At 38.5% G+C, this 13,204-nt stretch overlaps 1 protein-coding gene and 1 long non-coding RNA gene across 13 annotated transcripts in view; one reads left to right on the top strand and one right to left on the bottom strand.

The window, feature by feature from the left end:
* On the bottom strand, window positions 1–2,960 carry LOC140636604 (uncharacterized). 2 transcript variants are annotated; one of them, XR_012033823.1, is made up of 3 exons: window positions 2,317–2,960; window positions 1,869–2,205; window positions 1–1,706 (listed from the first exon to the last, which is right to left on the bottom strand). It is a non-coding gene; the product is annotated as an uncharacterized lncRNA (long non-coding RNA). The 2 variants fall into 2 exon arrangements; XR_012033822.1 differs by having other exon boundaries at window positions 1,869–2,214.
* The window catches only part of PNISR (PNN interacting serine and arginine rich protein), a 26,650-nt gene continuing 15,989 nt past the window's right edge, over window positions 2,544–13,204 (top strand). For 6 of the 11 annotated variants that reach the window (XR_012033816.1, XR_012033815.1, XR_012033814.1 and 3 more), the window contains exons 1-3: window positions 2,546–2,677; window positions 10,366–10,445; window positions 12,475–12,593. Coding sequence is in view for 6 of the 11 variants with exons in the window: in XM_072831979.1 (XP_072688080.1) it covers window positions 12,506–12,593 (88 nt within the window). In the remaining 5 variants the exon portion in view is untranslated. Of the gene's footprint in view, window positions 2,841–10,365; window positions 10,446–12,474; window positions 12,594–13,204 lie in introns of all 11 variants that reach the window. The other 5 variants (XR_012033818.1, XM_072831977.1, XM_072831980.1 and 2 more) reach the window with 4 other exon arrangements.

The following is a 13,204-nucleotide window of genomic DNA, read 5'->3' on the forward strand; positions in this document are numbered from 1 at the left end:
TTGCTATTCAAACAGACATTTTAATACAGAAACATTCTGAAAGTTTGTGGTGTTGCAATACGTATATGTGTGTGATGTTTCCTTCAGATCCTAGCATTACCCAGCAATCCTAGATGACAGTGGTGAGGCAAGGGAAAGTGGGACTATAAAATTCATTTCCCAACTTGTTAACGAGGGATTGCTTAAGTGTCTTGAGTTGGCACCAGGAACAAACCATGAGGTATTTAATAATTATCTCCACTTGACAATGGGTCTCCAAAATGATTGGGATTGTTCAATATTCAGCCCTTTGACAAATGGAAAAATTCTTATATGGGGGCACCTGGGTCTGTTAATCATCTGCCATCTGCTCACACCATGATTCCTGCCCAGGAGTCTGCTTCTCCCTCTCCCCCTGCCAGTCCCCCCTGCTTGTGCTCCCTCTTCCTAATATAAAATTAAAAAAAAAAACTTCTATGATAAGCAGTATGCTAACTGGTTGGAGAGCAAAGATGGGGGCAGGGTAACAGTACCAGAAAATTTCTTTAACTAGGGAAACAGGCAATTACAACATGATTATAGGATGTAGGAAAGTGTGATAGTTTCAGTAGGGGAATCAGGTTTCGCAGAGCACTTTTTCTGATTAGAATGTTTCTCAGAGGGGCCCTGGGGGCCTTCAGTGTCTGACTTTAGCTCAGATGATCTTGGGGTCCTGGGGTGGTGCCCCTAGTAGAGCTCTGTGCTCACTGGGGAGTCTGCTTGAGATTCTCTCTTGCCCTCAGCCCCTCCCCCACTCATGCACATGCACACACACACACACTCTCTCTCTCTCAATCATTTAAAAAAAGAATTTCTGGGCAGCCCGGGTGGCTCAGCGGTTCAGCACTGCCTTCAGCCCAGGGCATGACCCTGGAGACCCCGGATCGGGTCCCACATCAGGCTCCCTGCATGGAGCCTCTGCCTGTGTCTCTGCCTCTCTCTTTCTCTCTGTGTCTCATGAAAAAAATCTTTTTTTTTTAAATAATAAAAACAAAAAAATAATTTCTCAGAGAAACAAATTTGAAAATCACGCCCTGTGCAAAAAAATCTGGAAGACAAAGTCACAGAGCAAAATCAGAGAGAACCACTTGATAAAATGTGGTATATGTCTTTTTTTTCCCCCACAATTTTGGTTTTAAAAATCTATTAGACTACTTGGGTAGTCTTTTTCTGTGCTAAGTGAAAATTAGGGAAAAGGGCTAAAAGAATGAGTCTTTTTTTGCTTCCCGTAGTAATAATATTCATGCACTCCCATCATGGTGTTGCCAGGTGTGTGATCTCTAAGAGTCTCTCCCAAGATAAATTTTTATTGCAAAGGCCACTTGGGTTTGAGGACCGGCACGTCTTTTCAGCTAGGACTTTCTTCTCATGCTCATCCAGGGCTATCTCGGTTTCAAGGGTTTTATTAAGGAAGACGGAATTTCATGCAAGTGGCGTCTATATCCTCACATCCATATCTATCTAGATGCACTTCATTTTATTCTGCTGTAATTTGCCTTTTTTTTCCCCCTCCACACTTCCCCAGTGAAATAACCCTGTTTACTCTTGAGTTCCGCAAAAGTTTCACGTTCCTCTCCAGGAAGGCACTTTCCAAGATTTCGTTGAGAAATATACACTGTATCTCCGTGATGATCTTGTTTTCTTGTATGACTTGTAGCTCCTGGCCCGGAAACAGATCCTTTCGAGACCTTAAAAGTCGTTCATATTAAAAAAATTAAAAACGCGGTGCAACCGCAGCAATCAGGGAGGCCATCTTGCAGGCGAGAGAAAGGAGGCAAAAGGACAGAAACGGATTTCCCCACTCCCCCCGCCCAAGGGTCACGGGTAAAGAACGACATGTCGGGACTAACCGGGTGACGTAGAGCCGAGTAAATGTCGCCAGGAGGGGGCGCGATGTCCCGAGGTTAACAAAGAGCAATCGCCGCGGGTCCAGGGAAGGTCTACGGCAGTCGCTCCCGTCCGGTCTCCCCGAGGCGGAGCCCGTCAGCAACGCTCCCTGACACCCCAGCGCTCCACGAGTCCCGACCAGAAACGCGCCGCTGTGGGCTTTACGTAGCAACTCGCCCGAGTTGGTTAGGTTTGACCCTGACGCCCCTCCGTAGTCTGAAAGTAGCGCCGCGACTTCAGCCCCCTTTTCCGAAGCGAAAATGCTCCTGGCGGGGAACTTAACTTCCCCTATGAAGGAGGCTCACGTTGCTGAAGTAAAAAATAATAAATAAATAAATAAATAAATAAATAAATAAATAAATAAATAAATAAATAAATAAATAAATAAATTTGAGGGCGTTCTGTACTGACCGCTTAAGCTCCTGGCCTTCTGACCATTGTAAAACTGAAAATGGGTTTCAGCATGATTCGATTAAGAGGTGTCCTACAGGAATGTTCAGACACTTGCATGATGGGGACTACTTAGTCCCGGCGGTTTTGCCCAAAACAAAGATGGCATCGAGGCAAGTAAATGGGGGAATAGTCACGTGCTCAAAGACCAGGATGGGGGGCAATATGGCTTCAGATGACAAGCGGATGTTATTATTATTCACTTCCGGGTGCAACCAATCGGGCGCCATCTTGTCTTGTTCGTGAAGAAGTAGAAGCATCGAAAGGTTTGGAGAGGTATTACCGGAACGGTGGCGACAACGGTGTTCCGGAACCAGAGTGGGTAAGTGGTGGAGAACAATTACGCGTGGGGACTTGGCAGGCCATTACAGCCTTCTTAGTTTCTGTGGCGAAGGTAGCATAACTTAAACACGTAGGCTGCGTACGCTTCTTGGCGCGACCGCTGGAACCTCATCTCCTTAAAGCGGCGGTGTCCGCCCGACTTGGTGAGTCAGAGCCGTGCTCTTAGTGAAAAGGAAACGTGGTTATTAGAGAGATTGCTCATGACCCCTTTCTCTAACTATGGGAGTTTTCTCTCGGATGAGAAGGGACTAATTGTTGGGCTCCTGACCGGCCGTTAAGCACTGCGCGTGCGCAGTGGGAACCCCCCCCCCCCCCCGTTATGGGCAGGGGGTGCTGGGGGGCGGAGGAGGCGGGGGCCCGGACCTGGACCTTTTGCGCTGTTGAGTTCTGACTACGCAGGCGCAGCCAAGGGCAAACGCTCCGGTTAACTACAATTAGGCTCCCTAGTTGGAATTTTTGCTGTTTTTTTATCCAGCGATGGGCATTATGTGTTAAGCTTCACAAGGGAAAGAGGAGTATCCAATACTTCAGTTGTGTTATCTTGTGGTGAATGTTATTATCTGAACTTGATGGGGCACGCGACGGATTTTGATTGTTGGTGGTTAATTCATAGAAGAGCAGAATTAACTTGGAATTTGTGACAAGTGCAGCCAAGCAAAAGTAAAAAACAAAACTTGAACGCTAAAGATTCACCCGTGGGACTGTCGTGGGGCTATAGGGATAGTAACGGTAAACTGGTTATTGGAAGATGTTCACGAGACTGTATTTTTAAAAAAATTATTAACACTGTATTTTTTAAGAAGTTTTTGAAAAAAACAAAAAAAAATAAAGTTTTTGATCTACAGAAAAATTGAGCAGATGGTACAGAGTTCCCATATAAACATCCCTGCCTTACACACAGTTTCTTTATTATTAACATAGGTCAGTGTGATACATTTGTTACAACTAATGAACTAATATTGACACATTATTAACAACTGAAGTCTTTATTCATATTTCCTGAGTTTTAACTTAATGTGTTTTTTCTGTCCCAGGCTTCCATTTAGAATACTATATGATGTTTAGTTGTCATGTGTCCTTAGCTTTCTTTTGGTTGAGACAGTTTTCAGGCTTTCTTAGTTTTTGATGAGTGTTTCAGGCTGAATTGTGTCCCTCCAAAATGAATGTGTTCATCCCGCCAAGTGCCCCCCTCAGTGCCCATCACCCAGTTACCCCAACCCCCCATCCACCTCCCTTGGCGGGATGAGCACTGGGTGTTATGCTATATGTTGGCAAATTGAACTCCAAAAAAACAAACAAAAGAAAAAATGTGTTGAAGTCAGTACCTCAAAAGTAGCCGTATGTTGAGATAGGGTCTTTAAAGAACTAGAATGAAGTCATTAGAGTAGGTTTTAATCTCTCATGACTCGTGTCTTTATAAGTAGAGATCATATAAAACAGCGGACTATACGCCAAAGAGATGGGGCCTTCAAATGAAACCAACCCTTCTGATATTTTGATCTTGGACTTCTAGCCTCCAGAAGTATGGGAAATAAATTCCTGTTCTTTAAGCTACATAGTGTGTGGTACTTTGTTATGACAGCCCTAGCAAAATAATAGTGACCTTGACAGTTTTTAGGATCACTAGTCAGATATGTTGGGGGTTGCCCTCCTACTGGAATTTGATGTTTTTCTCATAGTAAGACTGGCATTAGGAGTTTTTGAGAGGAAGATCGCAGAGGAGCAGTGCTTTTTTCAGGACATCCTATCAAGGGTATGTAATATGAATGTGATTTATCACATTGATATTGACCTTGATCACCTGCTTAAAGTAGCGTTTGTCAAGTTTCTACACTCTAGTTACTCTTTCCTATTCACCTCCTCTTTTCCATACTGTACTCACTGGAAGGAAGTCCTTTTGCACAGTTTACATTTGAGGATTAGAGGGTTATGTTTTCCCTTTAGGGTGGAGTATCTACACAATTTATTTGGAATTCTTCTGCATGGAAAATTTGTCCCTGCCAATTTACTTAATCATTTATTTACATCAGTATTTAGATATTTATGTCCTAATTTGTGTTGTAATGCAGTGTTAACCTTATTTTGTTGCTCAAATTTTAACAGCTTTGGACATTGGGAGCTCTTTCAGTTGTCTACTGTGACATGCCCCCATCCTTTAAATTTTAAAATTTTTTTATTGAAAGAAATTTTTTTTAGCGGTTTTCTTCTTGGCACTACAAGATGCTCCAGGATCATACTGTATGTTTTTTCCTCACTCTGAAGAATCAGTTATTTCTCTAAGGGTTCTGATTCTCTTTATTGGGGAGTGGTATTAGAACCAAGATATGTATGCTTTCTGCTCCTGGGATGTCATTTCCTTTAGACTTGCTCTCTCTCTTTACATTTATTTTTCAATTATCACTTTTTTTGTATTTATTACCAAACTATCCAATTTTCCAATATTTTTGAGTGCCTCTTTTGATCTGCAAGCTGCAAAGTATTTCAATATGTACTAGAACATATGTCCCATCAAGTAGCAAAAGTTTTACTGCATTTTAAATGATTACAAGGTTAGTCTCTATTGGGGCCATTTCCACCTAACCTGAATTGAACAAATGAATTCTTTTTGGCTTTGAGGTCAGTCACCTGGTGTTGTAGGCCTGAAATGGCAGAAAAGAGGACTGTTGAATTTTGTGGTTTCTAAACTTTGTGTGTGTTGTGAGAAACGTTTCACCATATGCATTAAAGGATAGATGTGTTTCTTTGTCTCTGATTTTGCAATTGATGTTTAAGTGCTTTAAAACAAACACTGAAAAAAAAAAACAAACACTGCATTTTCATCCTCACTCATCTCTGTTAGTCTATGAGAGGACTTTTGCAAATATTAATGATTGTCATTTAAATAAGTAAATTTAAGAACCTCAGAGCAATAAATGTTCTAATATAGTCATTTAAGAAATAGATAAATGATGATCATTTCTGGTTGTATTAATTTCTTAGGGATACTGTAACAAATTACCGTAAACTGAGGGCCTAAAACAACAGAAATTTATTCTTCACAGTTCTCTGGGCTAGTGGTCTAAAATAAAGGTTTTTGCAGGGCCATACTTGCTTGCTCCACTCCCAGCTCCCCACCCTTGTTTTAGGTGAAGATCGTTTCTTGTCTCTTCCTAGCTTCTGGTGGTTCCCAGCAATTCTTGGTTTTCCTTAGCCGTAGACACATCACTCCAATCATAATGGTGTTCTCCCTATGTGGGTCTGTCTCTCTAATAAAAACACCAATTATTAGATTAGGACCTACATTAATCCAGTATGACCTCACATCTTGAAAATACATATGCAGAGACGCTATTTTCAGATAAGGTCACACTCAAAGTTTATGGGAGTGTGGATAGGACTTAAACGTATCTCTCTAAGAGGACACAGTTCGTTCCATAACAGTGATCATTGTCATGAGCTAGATTTTTCTAGCCATATGTGATAACTTGGATGATCTGAACCAGACCATGGTTATCTGTCCTTTTGTTTTTCCTAAATCCCAATTGTTTCCAAGGAGATGGCAGTTAATTTAATCCCATAAAGGAAAGGGCTTGCAGCCTGGCTAATCTGTAATCAAATTTCCCTAACTTGAGAAGTTGTGCCTAAGGATCTTTAATATTAAGACTGAAGGAAGGACAGATAAATTGGAATTGACTTTTGATGCTATAAAATCAGAGTAGCAGTATTAGGATGTTATTTTCTTCATTGAATACTAGTGTATTTACTTGATAATAAATTTCAGTGAAGAATAAAATATTTTACCACTCAATATGGGCAAAGCACCATGGAGAATCCAAATAATTATAAGATTGTCCTCAAGAAGATCTTGTTTGAGGAAAGAAAAAAAAAAGAATTTAATGTAAGTCTCTGTAACTGTACACTGAATCATCTTTAACTTACCATTATGGAAATTTTCAAACAGTGCAAAAGTAGAATGTAACGAACCATAATGTACTTATCACTCATCTTTAACAGTTAGCAATATTTTCTAAGTTATTATTAAACCAATGTGTAAATGTTGTTTTTAATGATACAGTGCTATGTTATTTCATTGAAAAATACTGGAATTAGAAGATTAATTTTTTTTTTTTTTAAGATTTTATTTAGGGCAGCCCAGGTGGCGCAGCGGTTTAGCGCCACCTGCAGCCCAGGGCGTGATCCTGGAGACCCTGGATCGACTCCGCGTCAGGCTCTCTGTATGATGTCTGCTTCTTCCTCTGCCTGTGTCTCTGCCTCTCTCTCTTTAAAATCTTTAAAAAAAAAGATTTTATTTATTCATAGAGACAGAGAGAAAGAGAGCCAGAGACACAGGCAGAGGGAGAAGCGGGCCCCACGCAGGGAGCCCGACGCGGGACCCGAAGCGGGACCCGATCCCGGGTCCCCAGGATCATGCCCCGGGCGCAGGAGGCGCTAAACCCCTGTGCCACTGGGGCTGCCCACAAGATAAATTTTTTTATTATTGTCGTATGTGACTTCATAGTCTTGTTTTCCAGATTTTGCAGTTGCTATGTTTATTAGTAAAAAAGATTATATGGTGAAGAAGAAAGTGTGGGGTTTCTAAATCCTTGCTTTCAAATCACTTGTAATCAGTCCTTTTCTTTCATCAGGAAATAATTAATGAAGCCCTTTATCAAGCATTGTGATAGATGCTGAAACATACATAAAAGTTTATATTAAATATCTGAGTATACTATACTAAGTCTTTTCTTAAAATCTATCCCTTTACAAAATTCAGCATATCTCTACATTTTATTCTCATGACCAGAGATAACCCTTTTTAACTAGATTATAGAAATTTACTCTAAATCCTTCATAAGAAAATGAGACAGAGGTTAGGTAATTTAACCAAAGTCTCATAGTTACATTGTATGTTGTTTATTATCTGTATCAGCCACTATGGGCTATGCTGATCAGCTGCTGCTTTGACTTTTAAAAATCTGTAGATTTACTTTTAAAAAATACACACTCGTGGTTTAGTCCGTTAAGCATCCAACTCTTGGGTTTCAGCTCAGGTCATAGGTCTCAAGGGTTGTGGGATTGAGCCCCACCCACATTAGGCTCAGTGCTTAGTGCAGACTCTGCTTGTCTCTCCCCCTCTGCTCTTCCCCCTGTTTGCTGGTGCTCTCTCTCTCTCAAATAAAATCTTAAATATATACACTTATGGTAAAATAATTCAAAGAAGAGAAAAATACAAAATAATCAACATTTCCTGGTCTCTTTTTGCTTCCCAGAGCTCACTAGTTTTTAAGAGTTTTTGTAATGTGGGAATTTTCTATGCCAAATTGCATTCATTAAAAAAAAAAAAAAAAGGTTTATTTGAGAGAGAGATAGTGTGTGTGTCTTGTGTGTGTGTGGTGGGGAGGGGCAGATGGAGAGAGAACCTTAAGCAGACTCTGCACTGAGCGTGAAGCCTGATGTGGGGCTGTCTCATGACCCTGAGATCACAAACTGAGGCAAAACCAAAAGTCGGACACTTAACTGCGCCATTCACGCACCACTAAATTGCATCCTTAATAAGAAAAAAACCCTCAAGTGGCAGAATTATTCATGCTGTATCATAAGTTATTTATTTTTTTACTTCTTAAGGCAATTTATATATCAATATATGTCAGCATATAAAAGTCTTATCTTACTCATTTTAGTGGCTGAATAACAATTCACCGTATGGTTCACTTTTATCTCTGCCTCTGAGTGACCCTAAAAGCAGATGTTCCATGTTATAAACATGCTTCAGGTTTTTGAGGAACATGGGGAGTATACTCGGTTTAAAGTTCTTATGTGGAATTGCTGGGTCAGAGAAATGTGCATTTACAATGTTGAGAAAATACTGTAATGCTAAATTGTTTCCCAAAAAGACTAGCCATTTGGTATTTTACCTATTTCCTCATTTAACACACATCTTCTGTAGACAAGTCAAGTTTTTCAACTGCAGACTGAATTGAAGCGTTCTATTAAATACCTAACTTCTTACTTCCTTGACTTCTACTGTTGCCTTCTTTGTTGTATTTTTTTTCTGTTCTGCTTCTCACAATTTCACCTCACCTCTCTTCTTGTATTTTTCTCAGCCTAAGTGTATTAAACACTGTATATGAATAGTAGCTTCCATAAAAGCTTGGGGCAAGAAGCATTGAAAAACATAGTAAAAGTAGAAGTGACTGGTCAACAAACAAAAATGGCTACAAGTAATACAAATTAAACTCCTGAAAATATGCAAATAAAAATTTTTTGTGCATAAGGAAACTTCTGAAGTTTCTTCTTTTTTTAAGTAATAAAAGCTTCAATTTATGATATTGTGAGAGGTAGGGACAGGCAGAGATTTTTTCCAAAATACGAAATGAAATCTGGTTAAGTCTCAGATTGCTTTTAAAGAAGAAAAACGAGTTGAGTAGAATTGGCATGGCTTGATTACCAACTCTACAGTCCCCCATGCTCCCAGCCCAGTTGTAAACTTGAGGAGTGCTATCTAAAGTGATACTGAGACCATCTTTATGGTGAATTAAACTCTACCTTTTTGAAGGCTCTTCTGCTGAGTTTTCATGTGTTTCTCATTTAATCCTCACAAGAGCTCTATGAGGTAGACACATATCTTCCGTTTTATAGATGAGATAACTAAGAGAATAATTTGCCCATGTTCAGACAGCTAGTGAATGGTTTAGGTAGCATGATGAACCAGACAGAGCTTGTGCTCTGAAGGTCAAGTTACAAGTGATGTTCAGAAAACTAAAAAGGAGAATAGAAAAAGTTGTTCATTATAACCAGTAAACATGAATAGGTAAAAGCAACTTCATTTAGAGTTATTTTTAGAGAAGTAAATATGTGTATTGGAAATGATGGTAGCGAGTGAGTGCACATCTGTTTGCAACTCTAGTAAGCACTGTATATATAGCTAGTTATAATGCCTATGCTGTATGAGTTTATAACCTATGACAGAAAAATCTATGCATTGAGTTCTGATATACCATTAGAGCTTTGGAAATACAGCAAACCATGCTTCCACTAGCTTTTTGGTTCTCATAAATACAAAATTTTTTTATCATTAACCTTTAAAAGTAAATGGAGCCAGAGACCGTTCCATTTTTTCAGTTGGTATTTAACGACTGCTGTGTGCGAGAAGCTGGAAGATAAAAAGGTGAATAGATTTGTCTATTCACAAATAGACAACTTCTATCTACTTTTAAAAGCTGTTGATTTAATGGGAATAAAATGCAAACGTTTGAGGGACAAACTTTTCACCTTACTGGTGTTAATTTTTAAACTTAGTATTCTATAGAAAAATCTAAATTAATGCATTGTATTACTTCTTTGTGCCATTTAAGTTAATACCAGGTGGATGAGATCTTTTCAAATGTTTGTTTCTCAGCATATATGACAGTACATAAATTATTATTTTGTATTAATTATTTCAGTAAATAGATATTTTGAGAGGAAAAAAATGTTAAAAAGTTTTCTCATTTGTAATGTATCTATTTCCCTTAACTTTATAATGGTAAATAGTTTCTCATTATAAAGTTAAATAGAAGAAAAAGCTCCAAATTAATTTGGAGATGATCGCACTTTTATGTTGCAACTCTAGACTTTATTTTTATTAATTTTAATAACTTCATAATCTAAGAGTAAACATATACTCTTTTTCTCCCCCCCCCCCCCCAGGGCATAAGTAATCTTGCTGCTATGCTTCCAAGCTGTAGTCTGAATCAACCTAAATTTTAAACAGAAGGTGAACCTCTGAGGTCAGTCAAAATAGCAGTTGGTATTTCTTCTGGGTGTTTCCATTTTATTTATTGTTATCTCTTCATTAAAGTTGTAAAGAGTTCTAGTAAGTTGTATAGCTTTTAAAGTGTTTAAAGGTAGAGTTGCAAAAGAGGAGAGGGGAAAAAGGAAAGAAGAAAGAAAATCTGAAGAGAGATTAGAAAAAGAAGCATATGTAGCTTGCAACTGATACCCAGTCTGTTGTTGGTCTCAGGTGTGGTGCTATTAAGTTTTTATTTTGCCAAAGTCCAGTGAAGTCATTATAATAGACTATTAGTGTAACTAGAAGTCAAGTGCACTTGACTATAAGTAAGTCAAGGTAACAAAGGAATGCATCTTTCCTAATTTACGGTGTTCTTCAGTTGAAAGGTCAGAATCTGCCTTTGATAGAACTCTAACATTCTATGAATGCTGCAAGGACTAGAGCTGCATACTCTTAAGAGACTGAATTGTAACAGTCAGTTGTCCTATTTTAGTGGGTGTTTCTTACTGCTTATTAATCTGACGTATTTTTTGTGATCCTGCAATGATAAGGCTTGCTTTTGTCTTGTTTTTTAGAATAGAGGAAAGGGTCAGTCTAAAAAGATTCATTTAATAAACATCTATTTATTTAAGATTTTGTTTATTTAATTCATGAGAGAGGCAGAGACACAGGCAGAGTGAGAAGCAGGCTGCATGCAGGGAGCCTGATGTAGGACTCGATCCCGGTACTCTGGGATCACACCCTGAGCCAAAGGCAGATGCTCACTGCTGAGCCACCCAGGTGTTCCAGTAAAAATTTATTTAATCCCTGCTCTCTGCCTTAGGGTACAAAAATAAAGAAACATACCCTACTTACCATGTATGTCATTGGTTGTATATCAGTATTGGGTAAAGCACAAATACTAGATTTGTATGAATTCTAAACTTTTTATTTTATTTTATTTATTTTTGAATTCTAAACTTTTTAATATGAAAGTTTTCAAAGTAGTTTAGAGAACAGTAGACTATGTGATGAAACCCCTTCCTCATACCCATCAGCTAGATTTAATAGTTACTAACATATATTCTCTCTCCTTCTGTTTTCCATGCTATTTACATTTTAAGAAACTTGGTCTTGTAGGCTATCTCACCTTCTGGATTTGTCGGATTGTTTCTTTTGATACTGTTTATGTCATTCTTTTGTTCCTTGCAACTTCTTTATCCTGAAAGTGAGATCCAAAAGCTCAAATGGGGACACCTGGGTGACTCAGTGGTTAAGCGTGTGCCTTCGGCTCAGGACGTGATCCTGGAGTCCCGGGATTGAGTCCCATATTGGGCTATCTGCATGGAGCCTGCTTCTCCCTCTGCCTATGTCTGTGCCTCTCTTTCTCTGTATCTCTCATGAATAAATAAAATAAAAAATATTAAAAAAAACTCCAGTGGATTCAGTTAAACACTTTTGGCGAAAATATTCATAGTGATTCTGGGGGCATAATGCTGTACCTCTTGAGGGAGGCTCCTTGTAGGGTTCAGCACCCTTTGATTTTGTGATTTCCTATCAACTTTTAAGATTTCCTGAATCAGTTGTTTCATTAGGTTTGGTAATATGGTGATTTTCTAAGTCTATTCTACTTCTGCATTCATTAGCTGTAATTATTTATAAGGAAGAGTTTTCCTTCATCAGCTAGAGCTGTTTCGTTACCCTTTTTAGTGAGTCTTGGTTGGGGAGAGATTAAAATCACTTTTTTCCCTATAATCTTTAAAATAACTCCATTTCCAGAGATCTGTATTGGAAAAAAATAGATTTTTTTCCATCTTTTTGAGCTAAATTGATTAAAGTTATGCTTGCCATCAAGTTCTGATACCATCATTAACATGAGATTTTATACTCTTGCTTGCCAACCTAAAAATTCCAGTTGCCTCTGGCAACCTGTTGACCAGAATTTTAGAGCTCTGATCACATAAATGTATCATCCTATAATTTTGATGTGTGAGCTTTTAAAATTAAAGAACTCTCATCCTCATTTTAAACTATTTATTTTGTTAAAGGTAGAAAATCAGATCTATTTTAAAAGTCAGCATGTGGGATCAAGGAGGACAGCCTTGGCAGCAATGGCCCTTGAACCAGCAACAGTGGATGCAGTCATTCCAGCACCAGCAGGATCCAAGTAAGGAAACAAATTGAATTGGAAGTTGGGGAAGGAGAGATAGAGATGAGTAGGAGATAGGCCATGGGATTAAGGGAAGTGGAATTGGTTTATTGGAAATACTATTACATAGCGTACATATTAGGGAATGGATTTCTCTTTAGGGGACTTCCCCAAAGAGTAAAAGGATTCACAAATATTTTTCATTTTAAGACTGATTTAGTTCTTGCTTTTCACAAGAAAGGGGAAACTCTTCCTTAAATGTGTTGCTTAAGTAAAAGCATACTTCTGTTGTTAATGCCAGGTCTTACAATTCTATGTAACTCATAGTCGACTGATGGTATGTTATAGATAGTATTTAAAAATTTCTTATTATTATGGAGTATTTTGATCATGTATGGATATAGAGAAGAATATAGGGAGCCCCCATGTATTACTTAGTTTTAACAGTTATTCACCATAATTTTATTTCATTAACGTGACCCCTTCCACTGCCCTTTTATTGGGTTAATCTGATACTATTTCTATTCTTAATAGCTACATAGCATTCTGTTACAGGACTATAGTTTAATACATCACTTTTGGATGATTGGGTGTAGCTTTTTACTTTTTGAAATAATAACCATAATTTT

The sequence above is a fragment of the Canis lupus genome, chromosome 7, assembly GCF_048164855.1.
Source record: "Canis lupus baileyi chromosome 7, mCanLup2.hap1, whole genome shotgun sequence".
Lineage (NCBI taxonomy): Eukaryota > Metazoa > Chordata > Mammalia > Carnivora > Canidae > Canis > Canis lupus.